Source organism: Ranitomeya variabilis, chromosome 4 (assembly GCF_051348905.1).
Source record: "Ranitomeya variabilis isolate aRanVar5 chromosome 4, aRanVar5.hap1, whole genome shotgun sequence".
NCBI lineage: Eukaryota > Metazoa > Chordata > Amphibia > Anura > Dendrobatidae > Ranitomeya > Ranitomeya variabilis.
Window position 1 is genome coordinate 639,057,498 of NC_135235.1, and position 23,931 is coordinate 639,081,428.

Sequence of the window (23,931 nt, forward strand, 5' to 3'; positions counted from 1 at the left end):
GCGATGATGTCATCGCACACTCACTATATGCCAAGCAGTGCAGCCGCTGAGAATGAAGCAGCGCAGGCACGAGGAGAGGTGAGGTGTGTTTTTTTGTTTTTATTTACTATTACAGTGAGTACTGGACTGTGGGGCCATTCTCGGGGAAAGGGGGGAGAAGCGGGCTGTGTTATATACTATGCGAGCTGTGTTACATACTGTGGGGCTGTGCAATATACTATGCGGGCTGTGCTATATACATTGCAGGCTCTGTTATATATTATGCGGGCTCTGTTATATACTATGCGGGCTGTGTTATATACTATGCGGGCTGTGCTATATACTATGCGGGCTGTGCTATATACTATGCGGGCTGTGTTATATTCTATGCAGGCTGTGTTATATACTATGCGGGCTGTGTTGTGCTATGCACTATGCAAGCTGTGCTATATACTATGCGGGCTGTGCTATATACAATGCGGGCAGTACTATATACTGTGCAGGCTGTGCTATATACTATGGGGGGTGTTAGGACTAGCGGAACGCACCAAATAATAATATTAGAGAATATGATGTGCGTTCGCTGTTATGGACCTGGTGGTTAGGTGCACCCGGAAAGACCTGATAGTTAAACACAGCTATGCGAGCTGTGTTACATACTGTGGGGCTGTGCAATATACTATGCGGGCTGTGCTATATACTATATACTATGGGGGGTGTTAGGACTAGCGGAACGCACCAAATAATAATATTAGAGAATATGATGTGCGTTCGCTGTTATGGACCTGGTGGTTAGGTGCACCCGGAAAGACCTGATAGTTAAACACAGCTATGCGAGCTGTGTTACATACTGTGGGGCTGTGCAATATACTATGCGGGCTGTGCTATATACATTGCAGGCTCTGTTATATATTATGCGGGCTCTGTTATATACTATGCGGGCTGTGTTATATACTATGCGGGCTGTGCTATATACTATGCGGGCTGTGTTATATTCTATGCGGGCTGTGTTATATACTATGCGGGCTGTGTTGTGCTATGTACTATGCAAGCTGTGCTATATACTATGCGGGCTGTGCTATATACAATGCGGGCAGTACTATATACTGTGCAGGCTGTGCTATATACTATGGGGGGTGTTAGGACTAGCGGAACGCACCAAATAATAATATTAGAGAATATGATGTGCGTTCGCTGTTATGGACCTGGTGGTTAGGTGCACCCGGAAAGACCTGATAGTTAAACACGGAATCGGGACAAGCTCTGGGGAAGTGGGAACTCTGCTGACCGCAAACCCTATTCCTATCACACACACTAGAAATAGCCGTGGAGCGTGCCTGACTCTGCCTAGACGCCTCTTCACAGCCTAAGAGCTAACTACCCCTAAAGATAGGAAAGAAAGCCTCACCTTGCCTCAGAGAAATTCCCCAAAGGTAAAGGCAGCCCCCCACAAGTATTGACTGTGAGTTAAGAGGAATACACAAACACAGGAATGAAACAGGTTTCAGCAAAGGAGGCCATTCTAACTAAACAGATTGAGGACAGAAAAGGGATCTTTGCGGTCAACACAAAAAACTACAAATAACCACGCAGAGTGTGCAAAAACACCCCCGCACCGACTCACGGTGCGGTGGTGCCACTCTGCACCCCCAGGGCTTCCAGCTAGCAAGGCAATATCAAGGTAGCAAGCTGGACTAGAACTTAGCAAGAAAACAATGAGCAAAAATAAACTAGCAGGACTTAGCTTCTGCTGGAATAGACAGGTCCTCAGAAAGGTCCCAGAGAGATCTGAACCAATGCTAAGACATCGACAGCTGGCATGCACTAACGATCTGAGTGGAGTTAAATAGAGAAGCCAGTCTAGCAATAAACGAGGAGCAAGTGAGGAAAGCACCTCAATGGCTAGTAGCTCCACTCACAGCCACCAGAGGGAGTTCGCAGACAGAACTCGCCGAAGTACCATTCATGACCACAGAAGGGAGTTCAAGAACGGAACTCACAACAGTTCGCAGTCCGGGGTCCACCGCGCAGAGATGAACCCTGCAGCTGAGTAATGGCGGATGGATGCTTGCTCTCACGTGGGTTTGACCTCACCCAGTGTGAATGGAAGTGAACTCTGTTGCTTCAGAGTCGCCGTAAATATGCTGCGCCCTATTAGCAGTCACAGGGTGAAGCTGAAAGACCCTAGTGGGATCCCTATGAATCACCCCCACTTAACTGGTGATTGGACTCGCTCTGACCCTCGGTGGCTTTTGAGCCCGCGCCTGAGGACACCCTGAGTCAGCTGCAGAGTCCAAGCGGGAGTTCTGACCCTACACTGACCGGCTGTCAGGAAAGCGCACTGATTGCGCACAGTGCCATACAGGCGGGCACTGCGAATAGACGTAGAAACGTGTGCTAAGTGTGCAAGTAGCACTGTCGGTCGCTAGGTAGCTTACACCATTTGCAAGCAGTCATCATCACTAGGAATGCGAATGATTAAGGAGCTTTCATCCATCGACAGACATTCATCTACACACACACGTTATCAAGTTTATACTAGCGCATGGCCGCATCAATAGTAAAAAGTGAAGCGGTGTTTAAATCCCGCCCCAATATCGCTGATTGGTCGCAGCCAGCTGGGCGTGACCAATCTGCGACGCCTGATTTCCGTTACAGACAAACAGACGGAAGTGGACCTTAGACAATTATATATATAGATACCCAAAAACGACTTTTTGAAACCTTAAACTCCCTCCTGAAACCTAAAGTGCAGGCCCCCCATCACCAACCTCAGCGGTGAGGATCTGGCCACTAATTTCTTAGAAAAAATCAACCTCATCCATCAGGATATCTCAGCACAATCTCCTCAGTGCCTGGATCCCCTTCCCTGCCGCACCTCAAGCTCACTAGACATCTTCGAGCCTGTTTCAGAAGAAGAAGTCTCCAAGCTCCTCGCTTCTGCTCGGCCTACAACCTGCAACAGTGACCCCATTCCTTCACCTCTCCTGCAGTCTCTCTCACCAGTGGTCACCACTCACCTGACTAAAATATTTAACCTCTATCTTTCTTCAGGTATCTTTCCCTCCTCATTTAAACATGCCATCATAACCCCTTTACTTAAAAAGCCATCCCTGGACCAGAACTGCACTGCTAACGACAGACCTGTCTCTAACCTTTCCTTCATCTCTAACCTTTCCTTCATCTCTAAACTCCTGGAATGCTTGGTCCACTCCTGTCTAATCCGCTATCTCTCAGATAACTCTCTTCTCGACCCTTTACAATCTGGTTTCCGCTCTTTACACTCCACTGAAACTGCCCTCACTAAAGTCTCTAATGATCTAATAACAGCTAAATCCAAAGGTCATTGCTCTCTGCTGATTCTCCTGGATCTATCTGCCGCATTCGACACTGTGGATCACCAGCTCCTTCTCACTATGCTCCACTCCATAGGCCTCAAGGACACAGCCCTCTCCTGGTTCTCCACCTACCTATCTGACCGCTCCTTCACTGTATCTTTTGCCGGCTCCTCTTCCTCTCCTCGTCCCCTTACTATTGGGGTTCCGCAAGGCTCAGTCCTAGGCCCCCTCCTCTTCTCTCTTTACAAGGCCCCTATTGGACAAACAATCAGCAGATTTGGGTTCCAGTGTCATCTCTATGCTGATGACACCCAATTATACACTTCTTCCCCTGTCATCACCCCTACCCTAATTCAAAATACCAAGGATTGTCTGTCTGCTGTCTCTAACATCATGTCCTCCCTCTACCTGAAACTAAATCTCTCCAAAACGGAACTTCTTGCGTTTCTCCCTTCTACTAACCACACTCTACCCAACATCGAAATTACCCTGGAGGGTTCAACCATAACTCCCAAGCAGCATGCCCACTGTCTTGGGGTCATATTCGACTCCGAACTTTCCTTTACTCCCTACATCCGATCACTCACTCACTCTTGTCACCTGCATCTTAAAAACATCTCCAGAATCCGACCTTTTCTCACCGTTGAAACTGCTAAGACTCTTACTTATTCATTCTCGTCTGGACTACTGCAATTCTCTTCTAATCGGTCTCCCTCTTACCAAACTTTCTCCTCTCCAATCCATCTTGAATGCTGCAGCCAGAGTCATATTTCTGTCCAGCCGCTTCACCGATGCCTCCATCTTGTGCCAGTCATTACATTGGCTACCCATTCGCTACAGGGTCCAGTATAAACTCATCTGTCTCACCCACAAAGCTCTCCACAGTTCTGCACCGCCTTATATCTCCTCTCTCATCTCTGTCTATCGCCCTACACGTGCCCTCCGTTCTACAAACGACCTAAGACTAGTATCCCCCATAATCCGAACCTCACACCTCTGTCTCCAAGACTTCTCTCGTGCTGCACCAGCTCTCTGGAATGCACTTCCCCAGATGATAATTCTGATACCTAGCCCCGACCTATTCAAGCGAGCTTTAAAAACCCATCTATTCAAACAAGCCTACCACACCAACTACTCAGTAAACTAACTTTGCCCTGTTCCCTCCTTCCAAATATTACTCTGAATCTGCACCCTACTATTCATCTGTCTCCACACCCTCCATGCACACGATAACTGCACTTGATACTTGACTATTGCACTTAATCATGCAGCTTTGTATGAAAATCCCTATGTATTATAATTGCCAGACCTGAAATAACGAGCACTTTTCACCTATTGTGTCCCCCCATTTCCTTGTAGATTGTAAGCTTGCGAGCAGGGACCTCACTCCTAATGTCACTGTTTAAATTGTCTTAACCTGTATTGAATTTATTTATATGTTGGCGCTATATAAATAAAAATTATTATTATTATTATTATTATCCCCATCAATCCTTATCAATTGGTGAAAAAAGGTCGGGAAAAAAGCGTTGAACGGTTTCAATATTGTCGATCGCCCTCATTTAGCAGCCTGAACTCAGCGCATGTAAATACAACCGAAATGCTTCTGTATGATATGCAATGTTAGCATTTGGGACCCCATTTTAAACTTTACCTAGGGCCCCACTTTGCCTAAAACTGGCCCTGCCTGTAGGCTAATATTGAGGGCAATCTGGCCAGTTTATCCGGCTCCGAGGGGCCCCTAGCCAGATTGTGCTCATGTGCGGCGGGCAGGGAGCAATCCCTGCAGCTCTGCTGCCTGCAGGAGAAAATGGCAGCGGAGCAGAGCTGCAGGGACTGGATCCGTCCTGCTTCCTCGCTCACACACAGCAGCGGCTGAATTACATCATCATTGAGCGCCGCGGCTGTGCGTGACAGGAAGTTGTTGGCGATGCTATGGCTTCAGAATACCGAGCGCAGAGGTGAGGTGTGTGTGTATATGCAAAGAGGTGAATAGTGCTGTGTGTGCAGAGAGGTGAATGGTGCATGGAGGAGGAGGTGTGATGGTGTGGGGGTGCTTTGCGGGTGACACTGTTGGGGATTTATTCAAAATTGAAGGCATACTGAACCACCATGGCATCTTGCAACGGCATGCTGTTCCATCCGGTTTGCGTTTAGTTGGACCATCATTTATTTTTCAACAGGACAATGACCCCAAACACACCTCCAGGCTGTGTAAGGGCTATTTGACCAAGAAGGAGAGTGATGGGGTGCTACGCCAGATGACCTGGCCTCCATAGTCACCAGACCTGAACCCAATCGAGATGGTTTGGGGTGAGCTGGACGGCAGAGTGGAGGCAAAAGGGACAACAAGTGCTAAGCATCTCTGGGAACTCCTTCAAGATTGTTGGAAGACCATTTCTGGTTACTACCTCTTGAAGCTCATCAAGAGAATGCCAAGAGTGTGCAAAGCAGTCATCAAAGCAAAAGGTGGCTACTTTGAAGAACCTAGACTATGAGGCCACGTTCACACTTTGCGGGTTCCTCTGCGGGTTAATCCCGCAGCGGAATTTATAAATCTGCAGGGCAAAACCGCTGCGGTTATCCCTGCAGATTTATCGCAGTTTGTTCCGCGGTTTCCGCTGCGGGATTACTCCTGTACTATTGATGCTGCATATGCAGCAATATGCAGCATCAATAGTAATGTAAAAAATAATAAAAATTGGCTATACTCACCCTCTGACGTCGCGATCTCCTCGGTGCTGCAAGCGGCTGTGCCGACAAGGACCTTCGTGACGTCACGGTCATGTGACCGCGGCGTCATCACGGTCATGTGACCGCGACGTCACCACAGGTCCTGCTCGGCACAGCAACTGAGACCGGACGCCGCGGGCAGCGCTGAGAGGTGAGTATAGCATCATTTTTTATTTTAATTCTTTTTTTTACACCAAAATATGGTTCCCAGTGCCTGGAGGAGAGTCTCCTCTCCTCCACCCCGGGAACCATCGGCACATTATCCGCTTAACTTCCCGCAACGTGGGCACAGCCCCATGCGGGAAGTTAGCGGATCAATGCATTTCTATGGGTGCAGAATCGCTGCGATTCTGCACCAAGAAGTGACATGCTCCTTTTTTTCCGCAGAAAAGCCGCGCGCGGCTTTTTCCGCGGAAATCCGCAGCATGTGCACAGCGGGTTTTGTTTTCCATAGGGTAACATTGTACTTTACCCTGCATGGAAAACTGCTGCGGATCTGCAGTGTCAAATCCGCTGCGGATCCGCGGCAAAACCCGCAAAGTGTGAACATAGCCTAAGACATAATTTCAGTTGTTTCACACTTTTTTGTTAAGTATATAATTCCACATGTGTTAATTCATAGTTTTGATGCCTTCAGTGTGAATGTACAATTTTCAGTCATGAAAATACAGAAAAATCTTTAAATGAGAAGGTGTGTCCAAACTTTGGTGCCGAATGTGCCAAAGTGGCTACCAAGTGGCCAAAATGGCTACCAAGTGGCCAAAGTGGCTACCAAGGTGCTGAATGTGCCAAAGTGACTACCAAGTAGCCAAAGTGGCTACAGAGGTGCTGAATGTGCCAAAGTGGCTACCGAGGTGCCGAATGTGCCAATGTGGCTACCAAGTGACCAAAGTGGCTACCGAGGTGCCGAATGTGCCAAAATGGCTACCAAGTGGCCGAAGTGGCTACAGAGGTGCCGAATGTGCCAAAGTGGCTACCAAGGTGCCGAATATGCCAATGTGGCTACCAAGTGGCCGAAGTGGCTACCAAGGTGCCGAATGTGCCAAAGTGGCTACCAAGTGGCCAAAGTGGCTACCGAGGTGCCGAATGTGCCAAAGTGGCTACCAAGTGCCAAAAGTGGCTACCGAGGTGCCGAATCTGCCAAAGTGGCTACCAAGTGGATAAAGTGGCTACAGAGGTGCTGAATGTGCCAAAGTGGCTACCAAGTGGCTACAGAGGTGCCGAATGTGCCAAGTTGGAACCAAGTGGCCGAAGTAGCTACTGGGGTGCAGAATTTGCCAAAGTGGCTACCAAGTGGCAAAAGTGGCTACAGAGGTGCCGAATGTGCCAAAGTATCTATGAAGTGGCCAAAGTGGCTACAGAGGTGCTGAATGTGCCAAAGTGGCTACCAAGTGGCCAAAGTGGCTACAGAGGTGCTGAATGTGCCAAAGTGGCTACCAAGTGGCCAAAGTGGCTACAGAGGTGCCGAATGTGCCAAAGTGGCTACCAAGTGGCCAAAGTGGCTACTGAGGTGCCGAATGTGCTAAAGTGGCTACCAAGTGGCAAAAGTGGCTACAGAGGTGCCGAATGTGCCAAAGTGGCTACCAAGTGGCCAAAGTGGCTACAGAGGAGCCGAATGTGCCAGATTGGAACCAAGTGGCCGAAGTAGCTACCGGGGTGCCGAATGTGCCAAAGTGGCTACCAAGTGGCAAAAGTGGCTACAGAGGAGCCGAATGTGCCAGATTGGAACCAAGTGGCCGAAGTAGCTACCGGGGTGCCGAATGTGCCAAAGTGGCTACCAAGTGGCAAAAGTGGCTACAGAGGAGCCGAATGTGCCAGATTGGAACCAAGTGGCCGAAGTAGCTACCGGGGTGCCGAATGTGCCAAAGTGGCTACCAAGTGGCCAAAGTGGCTACAGAGGAGCCGAATGTGCCAGATTGGAACCAAGTGGCCGAAGTAGCTACCGGGGTGCCGAATGTGCCAAAGTGGCTACCAAGTGGCAAAAGTGGCTACAGAGTGTTATGATCCTGTGACTGTGGAGCCGCATGAGACTATCTCTGGAGTAGGTGGTACATGTACTGACTGCAATCCTAATACTAACACCGCAACTAGAAGTAGCCGTGGGATGTTCCTAACATGGCCTAGACACCTCGACACAGCCGGAGGACTAAATACCCCTAAAGATGGAAATGGGAACTTCTATCTTGCCTCACAGCAGATCCCCAAAGGATAGGCAGCCCCCCACAAATATTGACTGTGAGTTTAAGAGGAAATACGTACATAGGCAGAAAAGACAGAATTTAGCAAAAGAGGCACTTCTAGCTAAATAGAAAAGGATAGGACAGAGTTCTAAGCGGTATTAAAACTCTAGAAAAAATCCACAGCAGAATATACTATATTCTACATCTAACTAAAAGACATAGAATGTATATCTGCATCTCCAGAGAATCCAGCAAGACAGAAAAATCCAAACAAAGTCTAAGCTGGACAAAAACACATTAGATTGCACTGCACATAAAAGCACACTGCATGCGTGCTACAGAGAACAGAAACCAGACACTTATCTTAGCTGAAATGACTGCAGGGCAAGAGGAGCCAGACAGAGATGTAATCCCTCCAAGATACAATGGACAACTGGCAGGGATTGATGGATCCTACACACCTAAATACCTAATAGAGCTGCAATAAGCAGAAACACCTGCCCTGGCTACAATCCAGAGACCACTGCACTACCACTAACAACCACCGGAGGGAGCCCAAGAGCAGAATTCACAACAGAGAGGTGCCGAATGTGCCAAAGTGGCTACCAAGTGGCCAAAGTGGCTACCGAGGTGCCGAATGTGCCAAAGTGGCTACCAAGTGGCCAAAGTGGCTACAGAGTTGCAGAATGTGCCAAAGTGGCTACAAAGTGGCCAAAATGACTACCAAGTGGCCAAAGTGGCTACCGAGGTGCCGAATATGCCAAAGTGGCTACCAAGTGGCAAAAGTGGCTACCGAGGTGCCGAATGTGCCAAAGTGGCTACCAAGTGGATAAAGTGGCTACAGAGGTGCCGAATGTGCCAAAGTGGCTACCAAGAGGCCAAAGTAGCTACAGAGGTGCCGAATGTGCCAAGTTGGAACCAAGTGGCCGAAGTAGCTACTGGGGTGCCGAATGTGCCAAAGTGGCTACCAAGTGGCAAAAGTGGGTACAGAGGTGCCGAATGTGCCAAATTGGAACCAAGTGGCCGAAGTAGCTACCGGGGTGCCGAATCTGCCAAAGTGGCTACCAAGTGGCAAAAGTGGCTACCGAGGTGCCGAATGTTCCAAAGTGGCTACCAAGTGGCCAAAGTGGCTACAGAGGTGCAGAATGTGCCAAAGTGGCTACCAAGTGGCCAAAGTGGCCACCAAGTGGCTACCGAGGTGCTGAATGTGCCACAGTGGCTACCAAGGGGCCAAAGTTGCTACAGAGGTGCCAAATGTGCCAAAGTGGCTACCAAGTGGCCAAAGTGGCTACAGAGGTGCTGAGTGTGTCAAAGTGGCTACCAAGTGGCCAAAGTGGCTGCCGAGGTGCCGAATGTGCCAAAGTGGCTACCAAGTGGCCAAAGTGGCTACAGAGGTGCCGAATGTGCCAAAGTGGCTACCAAGTGGCCAAAGTGGCTACAGAGGTGCTGAGTGTGTCAAAGTGGCTACCAAGTGGCCGAAGTGGCTGCCGAGGTGCCGAATGTGCCAAAGTGGCTACCAAGTGGCCAAAGTGGCTACCGAGGTGCCGAATGTGCCAAAGTGGCTACCAAGTGGCAAAAGTGGCTACCAAGTGGCCAAAGTGGCTACCGAGGTGCCGAATTTTCCAAAGTGGCTACCAAGTGGCCAAAAGGGCTACCAAGTGGCCAAAGTGGCTACCGAGGTGCCGAATGTGCCAAAGTGGCTACCAAGTGGCCAAAGTGGCTACCAAGGAGCTGAATGTGCCAAAGTGGCTTCCAAGTGGCCAAAGTGGCTACCGAGGTGCGGAATGTACCAAAGTGGCTACCAAGTGGCAAAATTGGCTACCGAGGTGCCGAATGTGCCAAAGTGGCTACCAAGTGGCCAAAGTGGCTACCAAGGTGCCAAATATATGCTAATGTGGCTACCAAGTGGCCAAAGTGGCTACCAAGGTGCCGAATGTGCCAAATTGGCTACCAAGTGGCAAAAGTGGCTACCGAGGTGCCGAATGTGCCAAAGTGGCTACCAAGTGGCCAAAGTGGCTACCGAGGTACCAAATGTGCCAAAGTGGCTACCAAGTGGCCAAAGTGGCTACCGAGGTGCCAAAGTGGCTACCAAGTGGCAAAAGTGGGTACCGAGGTGCCTGATGTGCTAAAGTGGCTATCAAGTGGCCAGTGGCTACCAAGTGGCTACCGAGGAGCGGAAGCTGCCAAAGTGGCTACCCTGTGGCTGAAGTGGCTACTGAGGTGCCGTGACAAAGTGGCTACCAAGGTGCTGTGTGCACCAAAGTGGCTACCAAGGATTCCTGCATGCCAAAATGGCTACCAAGGGGCCAAAGTGGATAACATGGGGCCCCGCACATCAAAGTGGCTACCATGGGGCCAAAATGGCTACCCAGGGGCAGGGCCCAGCATGCCAGACTTGCTCCTGAGATTCATTGGCACCAAAGTGGTTTCTGAGGGGCTCTGGGAACCAGACTGGCCTCTGGGGGGCCCGCACAACAAAGTGGGTCTTGGACTTCACATACTCAAGTGGCCCCTGAGAGGCCTCGCATGCCAGACTGGCTCCTGAAAGGCCCCAACATCATAGTGGCTGTTGAGGGGCCACACCATGCCAAAGTGGCTTGTGAGGGGCTGCACTATGCAGTCGCTCTGGCTCTTACCAACCTAAGATGATTCGCACCACAAGAATGTCCACAAAATATTTCCATGAAAATGCGATATGCAGTTTTGTCCATTTTTATTTTTCAGGGGTTCAGCTTCAATTAAATGATTGCTATCATTACTAAGGTCCCCATCACACTAAGCGAGCGTCCGATCCATAACGTTTCAGCGATACCCCGCTGTGATGGCGGCAATTGCTGCGTGTGACAGTGGGATACAACATCGCAAGGGAGATTCCTGAGCATGGCAGATCCCAGTCCCGGCCGTTTTCATCGCTGGGGTGTCATGCATCATACACTCCCAATGAAGAAAATTGTTCACTGTGACCGCTGCGCTTGCAACGCTGCGATGTCGGTTTTGCAACGTTGCAGCGTCACAATCGTCAGCGGTATTATTCAGTGTGAAGGGACATTAAGGACTTACTAGTCCACTAATTGTACAGTTTTATTGAGTAAATAGGGACCACTGCACTGCTATAAGAAATGTATGTGACAAGGTTCCCTGATTCTATAACAAATGTTAGTGGCCTGATTAATGAAAATTGCCTCAGAGTAAAACCATTTTGGTTGTCCATAGCAACCAGAGGTCAGCTTTCATATTTATAACTGCTGAGGTAAAACGAAAGCTGACCTCTGATTGGTTGTTGGGGCAACTAGAGCTAGCTGTCTGTCAGGCAACTAGAGCTCTCTCTCAGGCAGTTTCACTGTGTGAGGCCTGTTCTTCCTAATCTGCTAGTCCCCTTCTATTTTCTGTGTTCGGTGAACAACATAAAGCAGAATTTCTGAAGGAATTTCCACTGAGGTAAATCTGCCCCTAAGGATGTATTCACAAGTGTGAGACGAGCAGTTAACAAATCGCTGCCATTTTTTTCTCACAGCAAATTTTGCCCTACAGTATTATGTAAGGGCCGGGAGCCAAAGAATAGGGCATGTCATTGTTTCTTTCCCGCAGCCCTAAAATACAGTATTTCCCCTATGTTATTAATTTCCATGGTGGGGGGGGGGGACTATGCCATGCTTATTCCAGCAGATTTGCTACAGGTTTTGTGGCAATAAGGTCGTTTCACACAGGAGATTCTTTGGCGCGAATATTGCCGGACATTTTAGCTCTACAAATCACAACCTATTATTTTCAATGGCCGTATTCACATGGCCACATGACATCACATGGCCCCATGTGCATATGTCCATTAATAACAACGGGTCATGATTTTTAGCGAGAAAATTGTCCGTAATTCTCATGCCGAAAAAAAATCGCCCCTGTGAAAAGGCCCTAATGCTGTGGATTTGCTGCGTGTCTGCAACAATTTTGCAGTCTGCAGCAAATTTGGGAATAGGTCCCATAGGTCTCAGGCATACAGCAGAGTTTGATCATTGATTTTTCAATGACGTTTGGAGGCGAAAACCAGGAGTGAAACTCGAAGACAAAATTTATACTGGAAAGATTTGCATCAATTTTGTATTTTGCACCTACTCCTGATGCTTTTCTAGGGCTTTTCATGGCCCCTTCATAAACGTCTATGTTAAAATCACCTGCAAAAATGCTCAGTCAGATGTTTTTGCAAGCGATTTTCAAGGCTCTCATAGGTTATAATGGGCAATTTCCCAGCACAAACGCGGGCTTAAGCACATTAGTGATTGTGATACTCGGTCGACTTTTTGCTTGCAACCTTCATTTGACTTTGCAACTTTTGACACCAGTCACATGATTTGACAGGTGTTGCACTGCCCATTGAAATCAATGGGAGAAGGAGGAAAATAAAATTGCTACATCACTCCCTTTGGCTGCATATACAACCCATCCCAGGTTGTCCCAACGCTATACACAACATTCATATTCTAACTACTTTCTTACAGTCGACACCTGATACACTGCTGTAAAGCTGGCAGCGCTGTTCAAGCACCATGTATTTCCTTCAGGAAATGCCCATCTAGTTATTATTATTATTTGTGTTCTTTTTTAGAATGGAAATCGAAGTTCTGCATGATAAGCTTTTTTTGTCGATAAAAAAAAAAATATATATATATATAAATGTATAATGTGAATGATAACAAAGGTGTAATTTTTATTCACATTATTTACCGATCACCATAAATCACTATATTGTACATGTTGTTACAATTACAGGGACACAACATATGTCCATGTTTACTGTGATGATTTTGTATAATTTTTTAAAATAATTCTATAGTTAGAAATCTCTGGTGATTACTTTTCAGCACTTATAATGTTCTGGCATGATATCTGTATATAACGTTATATTATGCATGTAAAGAAGAATGCTTTTGAGGTTTTTAGGCTGAGAAAATTCTCCAGAACAGTACAGCCTGTGGCTCCCTAGTAATGTTTCTACCTTCCATATCAGGGGTCTTGAGTTCAGATCCCCGATGCTGACAAACTTCAAAAGTATATTAAGAGACATCCACTGAGTGCCCTGTATTAAACAGGACTGTGAATACAGAAGTATCTCTTCTGCTTCAAAAGTGGCAAAAACCTAAACAAAAGTTAAGTACATGATATGTCATAGTAACAAAAAAGGGCCATGAGTATAGAGCTATAACTGAAAAAAAAATCATTACTAAAAGTAAAAGAGTGAGTTAAAAACCATCAATATCTTTTATCACATATCTAAAATATAAAGTAAAAAAAATGGATGAAGTGTAATGTAAAAAAATCACTAGATACAAGACGGAAGATGTCAGAATGTAAGAACATGATTGTACAAAAATGAGGAAGGGAACCAAAATGTGTTTAAGATTTAGGAATACAGACACATAATCAACGTGTTTAATTAGGGGAAAAATATACTATGTAATGATCAGAATGGATGGTAGTAGATTTACAATAAACAGGGTTATACTAGACATTGCAGAAGTCTGCAGCAGATCACCATATAATGTAATATAATAATAATCATCATGTGCTGCAAGACAGATAATGTAAACTGACCAGATGTGTGCAAGAGATGAAATGTCCGAACATGTCACAAAATAATCATATATTATAAGCACAATCATGGAGCATAAATAAATACCCATAATGGATTTGTGCTCCCTCTGGGATGGAGCCAATCCGATGTGCGCTCCTGGCACTGATTGTTTTTTAGGTTATACTCACCTGTGCGGTTATCTGTGGGAATCTCCTCTTTACACTGCTCATCACCTCTCATATATGTCTCTGTTGTATTAATATGGGGCAGATATTTACCCTGAAAGAAAATTTTTAAGAGTCAGAGAAAGATGAAAAAAATCATAACCAGAAAATTAGGGGAAGATCCAGACAATATTTGGGGCTTGTGCACACGCTGCAGATTCCATTGCGGAATTTTCCGCAGCGGATTTGATAAATCTGCAGTGCAAAACCGCTGCGGTTTTTACTGTGGATTTATCGCGGTTTCTTTGTGGGTTTTAACCTGCAGTTTTCTATTGGAGCAGGTGTAATCCCACAGCGGAATCCGCACAAAGAATTGACATGCTGCGGAATATAAACTGCTGCGTTTCCGCGCGTTTTTTTCCGCAGCATGTGCACTGCTGATTTAGTTTCCCATAGGTTTACATTGTACTGTAAACTCATGGGAAACCGCTGCGGACCCGCAGCTGCGGAAGCGCTGCGGTTCCGCAGCAAAATCTGCAGCGTGTGCACATACCCTTATTGTCTATGATCAGCTTTACCCTGTCATCTCCACCAAGTATAAAACACACACTGAATGGCCACATTATTAGAGACACCCGCATTGTCTTTTCAGATCCTCCGCAATTCAGATTGTAATAGATTCCACTAGAAGTAATTCTGTGGGATTATTGGCCCATCCGCAAATAAAATGGAGATACTGATATGTTGTGAATAGTCTCTTTCATCTCATCCTGAAGATGTGCTATAGGATTAATGCATGAGGACTATGAAGTCCAGGGAAGCAACAAAAACTCTCTAATATTCCGGGAATCAATCCATGACTAGTGGATCATTGTGTCATGGTGCATTGTCCTTCTACCGTAGGGGGAAACAGCCGCCATGAAGTGATGATCTTGGCTGACCAAAATGCTTATATAAGCCCTAATGTCCAAACATCCATCCACAGATAACAAAGGATCCAGAATGAACCTCCACCCGCCTTAAATGATGACACCTGATAGATGGTGGCACAGGAACTGTTCATCTGATGTAATAGCCCATCTGTGCCAAGGAAAAATTAGTGATTTCAAACACATTAGATGGACACCAGTCCTGTAGTCAGTTAAAATTTACAACACTGTGCACTACCTACAATTTGTAGTGGTATCCTTGCTATGCAGTGATGAGGCAGTGACCCAGCAAAGTTCCAAACAAGAGTCTCTAATGCGTTTCCTTGACAGCATTAATGTCCAACTCACCACATTACACAGTACACGAAATCCTCCGGATCCCAGCCTGGAACCATATGCTCCAGTTTGCAGCCAATAAACACGCCAGTCCACCTCCAACTCCAGTTGCCATGAGTGACTGCACTGCTATGTACGCTGTGGGTGCCAGGAATCTCAGCTCCCCTGGCTGCTTGGCTCCACTTGCCTGTGTTGCCTCACACAGGTGGAGCTCTGCAGAGCCAACTGCACTGCACCCTAGCAAACACCAGACTGACACTAAGGCAGGGGTCAGACATGCGAGAAACTCGCACAAGTCTCGCATTTCAATACCCGGCACTGCCGCCGGCACTCGGACAGGAGCCTGCGGCTGCATGTATTTCTATGCAGCAGCACACTCCGGTCCAGAGTGCTGGCGGCAGTGCCAGGTATTGACATGCGAGACTCGTGCGAGTTTCTCGTTTGTCTGACTCTGGCCTAACTCTGACCCTGACCCACCCAAACTCTTTACTGCAGGGCTTTTAACCAAAGAACCTGGAGCCTTCGGCCACCAGGAAAACCAGGTCAGGAAGGAAACGGACTGCCACACTACCATCCTGTAGTCTGTTTCAAAACAAAAGTCCAGCAGGTTTTCTCATATCTGCCCTGGACAAATAGCTTGTCCAAGACTAAGGCTAGTTTCACATTTGCGTTTAAAAACGCAGCGTTTAAAACGCAAACGCAGGTGGTGAAAAAAACACATGTAAACGCGTGCAAACGCCGCGTTTTTTAGACGCATGCGTTTTCTCATGCGGTAAAAAAACGTGGCGTTTTGACGCGTTTACATGCGTTTTTTCCTGCGTTTGCGTTTTTGAAACGCATGCTGAGAAGTGTGTGACAGCTGCCAATTATCAAAATCATCTAGAAAACCCACTATAAATAGAAAAAGCTAGGGTTGGGTTAGGATCCCTAGGGTTAGGGGTAGTGTTGTGAATTCTGCTTTTGGGCCCCCTCCGGTGGTTGTAGGTGGTAATGCAGTTGTCCCTGGGTTGCAGTCCTGGTCAGGTGTATCTGCTGATTGCAGTTCTGACTGGGGTATTTAGGCGTGCAGGATTCATTAGTCCTTGCCAGTTGTCCATGGTTGTTTGGAGGTTTTGGTCCTTGTTTGGTTCCTTCTGCCTTACTGCCAAATCAAGTATCACAGAAAAAATTATATTATAAAGTACCCAGAAAAAACAAAAAGTTCACCGACAACCAGCACTAAATAACCAGATAAATCTTAATACATAATAAAACATAACATTTATTATAGATAGGAATACAAACAACAATCACGACCTAAAAAACGTCCACTGTTTGGCTGAAGAAAAGATACAGGGTGCATAGAGTCCCTAATGCCTGACTATCTATACCCCACCTTGCTGCGGAGGTTGGCACCCTATAAATCCTGCGCAATGGCGCCCCCGCTCAACGTAGGCTCTCCCTAACTCACCCTGAGAAACCCTCAAGTGTGAGAAAAAATAGATAGACAAACAGCAGACCATGCAAACAGACAAACAAATAAATCAGTGTGCTATATAATAGGGGCACTGAATAATGATAAAGTGCAAAAGTGCTGTAATAAATTTTCAATAACACGCACTATAATTGCACATATCCCCATACGGCCTATAGCCTTATACTCTGTACCTAAATGCTCACTACCTGCCTGTGGGGGTTGGCACCCTAAATATCCTGCGCAATTGGCGCCCCCGCTCCCGTTGTCTGGCCCTAGTAAGCCCTACTACTGCCAAAAAAACAAAAAATACAAAAAGGCAGGCCGAGCGTACAGTACTTAATGTAAATACACCATAGCACCCAAATATAAACAAATACAACTAAAGCAATTTGCATCAAATCCCCAGTATCTTAAATAATGCATAAACACAGCACAATAAATATGCTCATCTCAGTATGTTTATCTCGACGCGTTTCCCCTAGATCGGTTCATCAGGAGACATACTAGAGAAATAGAGAACTTATCTGAGTGAAGGGTAAGAGGATAAATCACTTCAGAGGAGGTGTACGATATTGTAGTGGGGAACAATGTCCATCCCTGACCACCAGTTCATAACAGCCTTGCGTATATGATATACACTCCGCTTTATAAATCTAACCTCCTCCTCGTGCCAATCAGCGTCCCACGGTGCCCGCCAGTACAATCACTTCCGGGTTCTTACCCTGATGCAAGGGATTACTCTCTGCGCAAATGCCAGTCTGCGGCTGTCTTCCCATAGGCGCTTCTCGCTTGAAACACTAATGTGTATCATTATGCGCATGCCCTATAGCTTCTCACTTGAAACGCAAATGCGTGTCATTCTGCGCAGGCCCCATAGCTCCATATCAGCAAGAGGCGGTCGCTGTATAAATACATCAGTGTTACAAAAATGACGTTCATTGGAACGCAACAGCGTGCCGCACCGCGCAGACGCACTAGCGCTTATAAAAAATACTTCTATACAATCAAAATCTTAAATTAAAGCGTTACCAAGAAGCCTAAATTACCTAAAAAAGACCACCATTAAGCAATAAAGTACACACGACGCTGAAAAGAGATATTAACTATTAACCTCCCTACCATTAATTAGACCGTGCACTACAACATGAGTTATTAAATAAAATTAATAGAAAGATAACGACCGACCCCTTTCTTGGGACAATGGGTCATGGGTTTATATTCCAAAAGGGATTCTCAATAAGGAAAAGGGGGGGCAGAAACTCATACAAATCAACCGAATTGCAATTGATCGTTCAAGCCCTGTGGCTTAATACTCTTCATCCGAAATATCCATTTTGCTTCCTTTTGCAAAATTAAATGGTCCCAGTCTCCACCTCTTACCGGTACTATAAAGCGCCTCCACATCTATGGAGGCAAAACACACATCATCACTAAGGACTATAGCCTCAAGCCTGAGGAGGAGATCCGAGGAGTCCCTAACATAAGAGGGTAATGCAACCACAAAAGGTCTTAACACTCTATCAATATACACACTCGTGTCCTGTGTAAGTGAATCAATCCCAGCCACTATTGGGCGGCCCTTTAGTGGGTTTAAGCCCACTAAAGTCTCCCATCTGGTTGGAAAGAAGACAGAATGGCACCTTTAAATGCGGGAGCTGTACTTTTGTGAGCTCCTGTACTGGTAAAATCTATGATATGAGGCAATTTGCTAATTGCAGGACGGAAGGGGAGGTCTACCTATTCCAGTGCAGCTGCCCTATGGATTATGTGGGCAAAACGAAACGGGAGTTGCGCAGGAGGGTGGGCGAACATGTAGGAGACATTTTAAATGGAAGAGATACCCCTATTGCCAACCACATTAGGGAGGTACATGGGGGGGGGATTTAAAATGTTGTAGTTTCTCAGTGATTAAAGTGGTCACACCACCGGTAAGAGGTGGAGACTGGGACCGTTTAATTTTGCAAAAGGAAGCAAAACGGATATTTCGGATGAAGAGTATTAAGCCACAGGGCTTGAACGATCAATTGCAATTCGGTTGCTTTGTATTAGTTTCTGCCCCCCCTTTTCCTTATTGAGAATCCCTTTTGGAATATAAACCCATGACCCATTGTCCCAAGAAAGGGGTCGGTCGTTATCTTTCTATTAATTTTATTTAATAACTCATGTTGTAGTGCACGGTCTAATTAATGGTAGGGAGGTTAATAGTTAATATCTCTTTTCAGCGTCGTGTGTACTTTATTGCTTAATGGTGGTCTTTTTTAAGTAATTTAGGCTTCTTGGTAACGCTTTAATTTAAGATTTTGATTGTATAGAAGTATGGTTTATAAGCGCTAGTGCGTCTGCGCGGTGCGGCACGCTGTTGCGTTCCAATGAACGTCATTTTTGTAACACTGATGTATTTATACAGCGACCGCCTCTTGCTGACATGGAGCTATGGGGCCTGCACAGAATGACACGCATTTGCGTTTCAAGTGAGAAGCTATAGGGCATGCGCATAATGACACGCATTAGCGTTTCAAGCGAGAAGCGCCTATGGGAAGACAGCCGCAGACTGGCACTTGCGCAGTGAGTAATCCCTTGCATCAGGGTAAGAACCCGGAAGTGATTGTACTGGCGGGCACCGTGGGACGCTGATTGGCACGAGGAGGTTAGATTTATAAAGCGGAGTGTATATCATATACGCAAGGCTGTTATGAACTGGTGGTCAGGGATGGACATTGTTCCCCACTACAATATCGTACACCTCCTCTGAAGTGATTTATCCTCTTACCCTTCACTCAGATAAGTTCTCTATTTCTCTAGTATGTCTCCTGATGAACCGATCTTGGAGAAACGCGTCGAGATAAACATACTGAGATGAGCATATTTATTGTGCTGTGTTTATGCATTATTTAAGACACTGGGGATTTGATGCAAATTGCTTTAGTTGTATTTGTTTATATTTGGGTGCTATGGTGTATTTACATTAAGTACTGTACGCTCGGCCTGCCTTTTTGTATTTTTTGTTTTTTTGGCCGATTGGCAGTAGTAGGGCTTACTAGGGCCAGACGACGGGAGCGGGGGCGCCAATTGCGCAGGATATTTAGGGTGCCAACCCCCGCAGGCAGGTAGTGAGCATTTAGGTACAGAGTATAAGGCTATAGGCCGTATGGGGATATGTGCAATTATAGTGCGTGTTATTGAAAATTTATTACAGCACTTTTGCACTTTATCATTATTCAGTGCCCCTATTATATAGCACACTGATTTATTTGTTTGTCTGTTTGCATGGTCTGCTGTTTGTCTATCTATTTTTTCTCACACTTGAGGGTTTCTCAGGGTGAGTTAGGGAGAGCCTACGTTGAGCGGGGGCGCCATTGCGCAGGATTTATAGGGTGCCAACCTCCGCAGCAGGGTAGGGTATAGATAGTCAGGCATTAGGGACTCTATGCACCCTGTATCTTTTCTTCAGCCAAACAGTGGACGTTTTTTAGGTCGTGATTGTTGTTTTTATTCCTATCTATAATAAATGTTATGTTTTATTATGTACTAAGATTTATCTGGTTATTTAGTGCTGGTTGTCAGTGAACTTACTGCCAAATCAGCAAAGATAAGTGTCTGGTTTTGTTTCTGTGGCACACATGCTGTGTGCTTAATGATTCTGTGCTATTCATTGTTTTTTTTGTCCAGCCTAGATTGTGTCAGTATTTTCTCAGTCTTGTTGGATTCTCTGGAGTGGCAGATATACATTCCATGTCTTTAGTTAGATTGTGGAACTTTTTGTATTATCTGCTGTGGATATTTTTGGAAGGGTTTTAATACTGACCGCTTAGTATTCTGTCCTATCTTTCCCTATTTAGCTAGAGTGGCCTCTTTTGCTGAATCCTGTTTTCTGCCTGCGTGTGTCTTTCCTCTCCTACTCACAGTCAATATTCGTGGGGGGCTGCCTATCCTTTGGGGTTCTGCTCTGAGGCAAGCTAGTATTCCTATTTCCATCTATAGGGTTATTTAGTCCTCCGGCTGTGTCGAGGTGTCTAGGGTTTGTTAGGCACACCCCACGGCTACTTCTAGTTGCAGTGTTAGTTCAGGTTTTGTGGTCAGTACAGTTTCCACCTACTCCAGAGAAAGTTCATGCGGCTCCAAAGTAACCGGATCATAACAGTACAACTGGCCACTAATGAGTTAAATGCATCTCAGAAGAAGGGAAGAAAGGTGTTGAGTCATTTTTTTTTCTGTAGTTTGCTTTGCCTTTTCTTCCCTCTTTTTCTCTGGGTGGCTAAGGAGTCTTGTGTTAGCATGGATGTTCAGGAATTAGCTTCTCGTGTAGACCAGCTTGCTGCTAGGGTACAGGGAATTTCTGATTATATTGTTCAGACTCCTGTTTTAGAGCCGAAGATTCCTACTCCTGATTTGTTTTTTGGTGACAGGTCCAAATTTTTGAGTTTTAAAAACAACTGTAAACTGTTTTTTGCTTTGAGACCTCGATCCTCTGGTGATTCCATTCAGCAGTTTAAAATCATCATTTCCCTGCTGCGTGGTGATCCACAGGATTGGGCATTTTCCCTGGAATCTGGGAATCCGGCTTTGCTTAATGTAGATTCCTTTTTTCAGGCTTTAGGACTATTATATGATGAACCTAATTCTGTGAATCAAGCGGAGAAGACCTTGTTGGCCCTATCTCAGGGTCAAGAGGCGGCAGAATTGTATTGTCAGAAATTCAGAAAATGGTCTGTGTTGACTAAATGGAATGATGATGCTTTGGCGGCAATTTTTAGAAAGGGTCTTTCTGAATCCGTTAAAGATGTTATGGTGGGGTTTCCCACGCCTGTCGGTCTGAGTGATTCTATGTCTTTGGCCTTTCAGATTGATCGACGCTTGCGGGAGCGCAGAACTGTGCGCGCTGTGGCGTTGTCCTCAGAACAGAGTCCTGAGCCAATGCAGTGTGATAGGATTCTGTCTAGAACAGAACGACAAGGACTAAGACGTCAGAATAGGTTGTGTTATTATTGTGGCGACGCTTCTCATGTCATTTCAGTCTGCCCTAAGCGGACAAAGAGGATTGCTAGTTCATTTACCATCAGTACTGTACAACCTAAATTTCTGTTATCTGTGTCCTTGATCTGCTCATTGTCATCTTTTTCTGTCATGGCGTTTGTGGATTCAGGCGCCGCTTTGAACTTAATGGACTTTGAGTTTGCCAGGCGTTGTGGTTTTCCCTTGCAGCCTTTGCAGAACCTTATTCCTTTAAGGGGCATTGATGCTACACCTTTGGCTAAAAATAAGCCCCAGTTGTGGACACAGGTGACTATGCGCATGGTGCCTGCCCATCAGGAAGATTGTCGATTTCTGGTATTGCATAATTTACATGATGCTATCGTGCTGGGTTTTCCGTGGTTGCAGGTACATAATCCTGTGTTGGATTGGAAGTCTATGTCTGTGACTAGTTGGGGTTGTCAGGGGGTTCATAATGATGTTCCTTTAATGTCCATCTCCTCTTCTTCCTCTTCCGAAATTCCAGAGTTTTTGTCTGATTTTCAGGATGTATTCGATGAGCCCAAGTCCAATTCTCTTCCACCGCACAGGGATTGTGATTGTGCGATTGATTTGATTCCAGGCTGTACGTTTCCTAAGGGCCGACTCTTCAACCTGTCTGTGCCTGAACATACCGCTATGCAGAGTTATGTTAAGGAGTCTTTGGAGAAAGGGCATATTCGGCCATCTTCTTCACCGATGGGAGCGGGATTTTTTTTTGTTGCTAAGAAGGATGGCTTCTTGAGACCCTGTATTGATCGCCTCTTGAATAAGATCACGGTCAAGTTTCAATACCCTTTACCTTTGCTTTCCGATTTGTTTGCTAGGATTAAGGGGGATAGTTGGTTTACGAAGATTGACCTTCGGGGGGCGTATAATCTTGTTCGTATTAAGCAGGGTGATGAATGGAAAACTGCGTTCAATACGCCCGAAGGCCATTTTGAATACCTTGTGATGCCGTTCGGGCTCACTAATGCTCCATCTGTTTTTCAATCTTTTATGCATGATATCTTCCGGACTTATATTGATAAATTCTTGATTGTATATTTGGACGATATTTTGATTTTTTCTGATGATTGGGAGTCTCATGTGGAACAGGTCAGGATGGTACTTCAGATCCTTCGTGACAATGCTTTGTTTGTGAAGGGGTCTAAGTGTCTCTTTGGGGTGCAGAAGGTTTCTTTTTTGGGTTTAATTTTTTCTCCTTCATCTATTGAGATGGATCCGGTTAAGGTTCAGGCCATTCATGATTGGATTCAACCCACGTCCGTAAAGAGCCTTCAGAAATTTTTGGGTTTTGCAAATTTTTATCGCTGTTTCATTGCTAACTTTTCCAGCGTGGTTAAACCCTTGACCGATTTGACGAAGAAAGGCGCTGATGTGGCGAATTGGTCCTCTGCGGCTGTTTCTGCCTTTCAGGAGCTTAAACGTCGATTTACTTCTGCTCCGGTGTTGCGCCAACCGGATGTTTCTCTTCCGTTTCAGGTTGAGATTGACGCTTCTGAGATTGTTGCAGGGGCCGTTTTGTCCCAGAGGGATCCTGTTGGTTCCTTGATGAAACCGTGTGCATTCTTTTCCCGTAAATTTTCGCCTGCTGAACGCAATTATGATGTCGGCAATCGGGAGTTGTTGGCTATGAAGTGGGCGTTTGAGGAGTGGCGACATTGGCTTGAGGGAGCTAAGCACCGAATTGTGGTCTTGACCGATCATAAGAATTTGATTTACCTCGAGTCTGCCAAACGGCTGAATCCTAGACAGGCTCGATGGTCCTTGTTTTTTTCCCGTTTTGATTTTGTGGTCTCGTATCTTCCGGGTTCTAAGAATATTAAGGCTGATGCCCTTTCTAGGAGTTTTTTGCCTGATTCTCCTGAGGTCCTTGAACCGGTCGGCATTCTGAAAGAAGGTGTGGTTCTTTCTGCCATTTCCCCTGATTTACGACGGGTTATTCAGGAATTTCAGGCTGACAGACCTGATCGCTGTCCAGTGGGGAAACTGTTTGTTCCTGACAGATGGACTAGTAGAGTGATTTCTGAGGTTCACTGTTCTGTGTTGGCTGGTCATCCTGGTATTTTAGGTACCAGAGACTTGGGTGGTAGGTCCTTTTGGTGGCCTTCTTTATCACGTGATGTGCGTTCTTTTGTGCAGTCCTGTGGGACTTGTGCGCGGGCCAAGCCTTGTTGTTCCCGTGCTAGTGGGTTGCTTTTGCCATTGCCAGTCCCTGAGAGGCCCTGGACGCATAT

The 23,931-nt window shown here is 46.0% G+C and overlaps 1 protein-coding gene across 1 annotated transcript in view; it reads right to left on the reverse strand.

Annotated features, from left to right (window-relative positions):
* LOC143768155 (uncharacterized) overlaps nt 1-23,931 on the reverse strand; it is a 65,460-nt gene that overhangs the window by 25,233 nt on the left and 16,296 nt on the right. Inside the window, exon 10 of the mRNA XM_077256843.1 lies at nt 13,985-14,075. Within this exon, the coding sequence (XP_077112958.1) occupies nt 13,985-14,075 (91 nt within the window). The remainder of the gene's footprint in view (nt 1-13,984; nt 14,076-23,931) is intronic.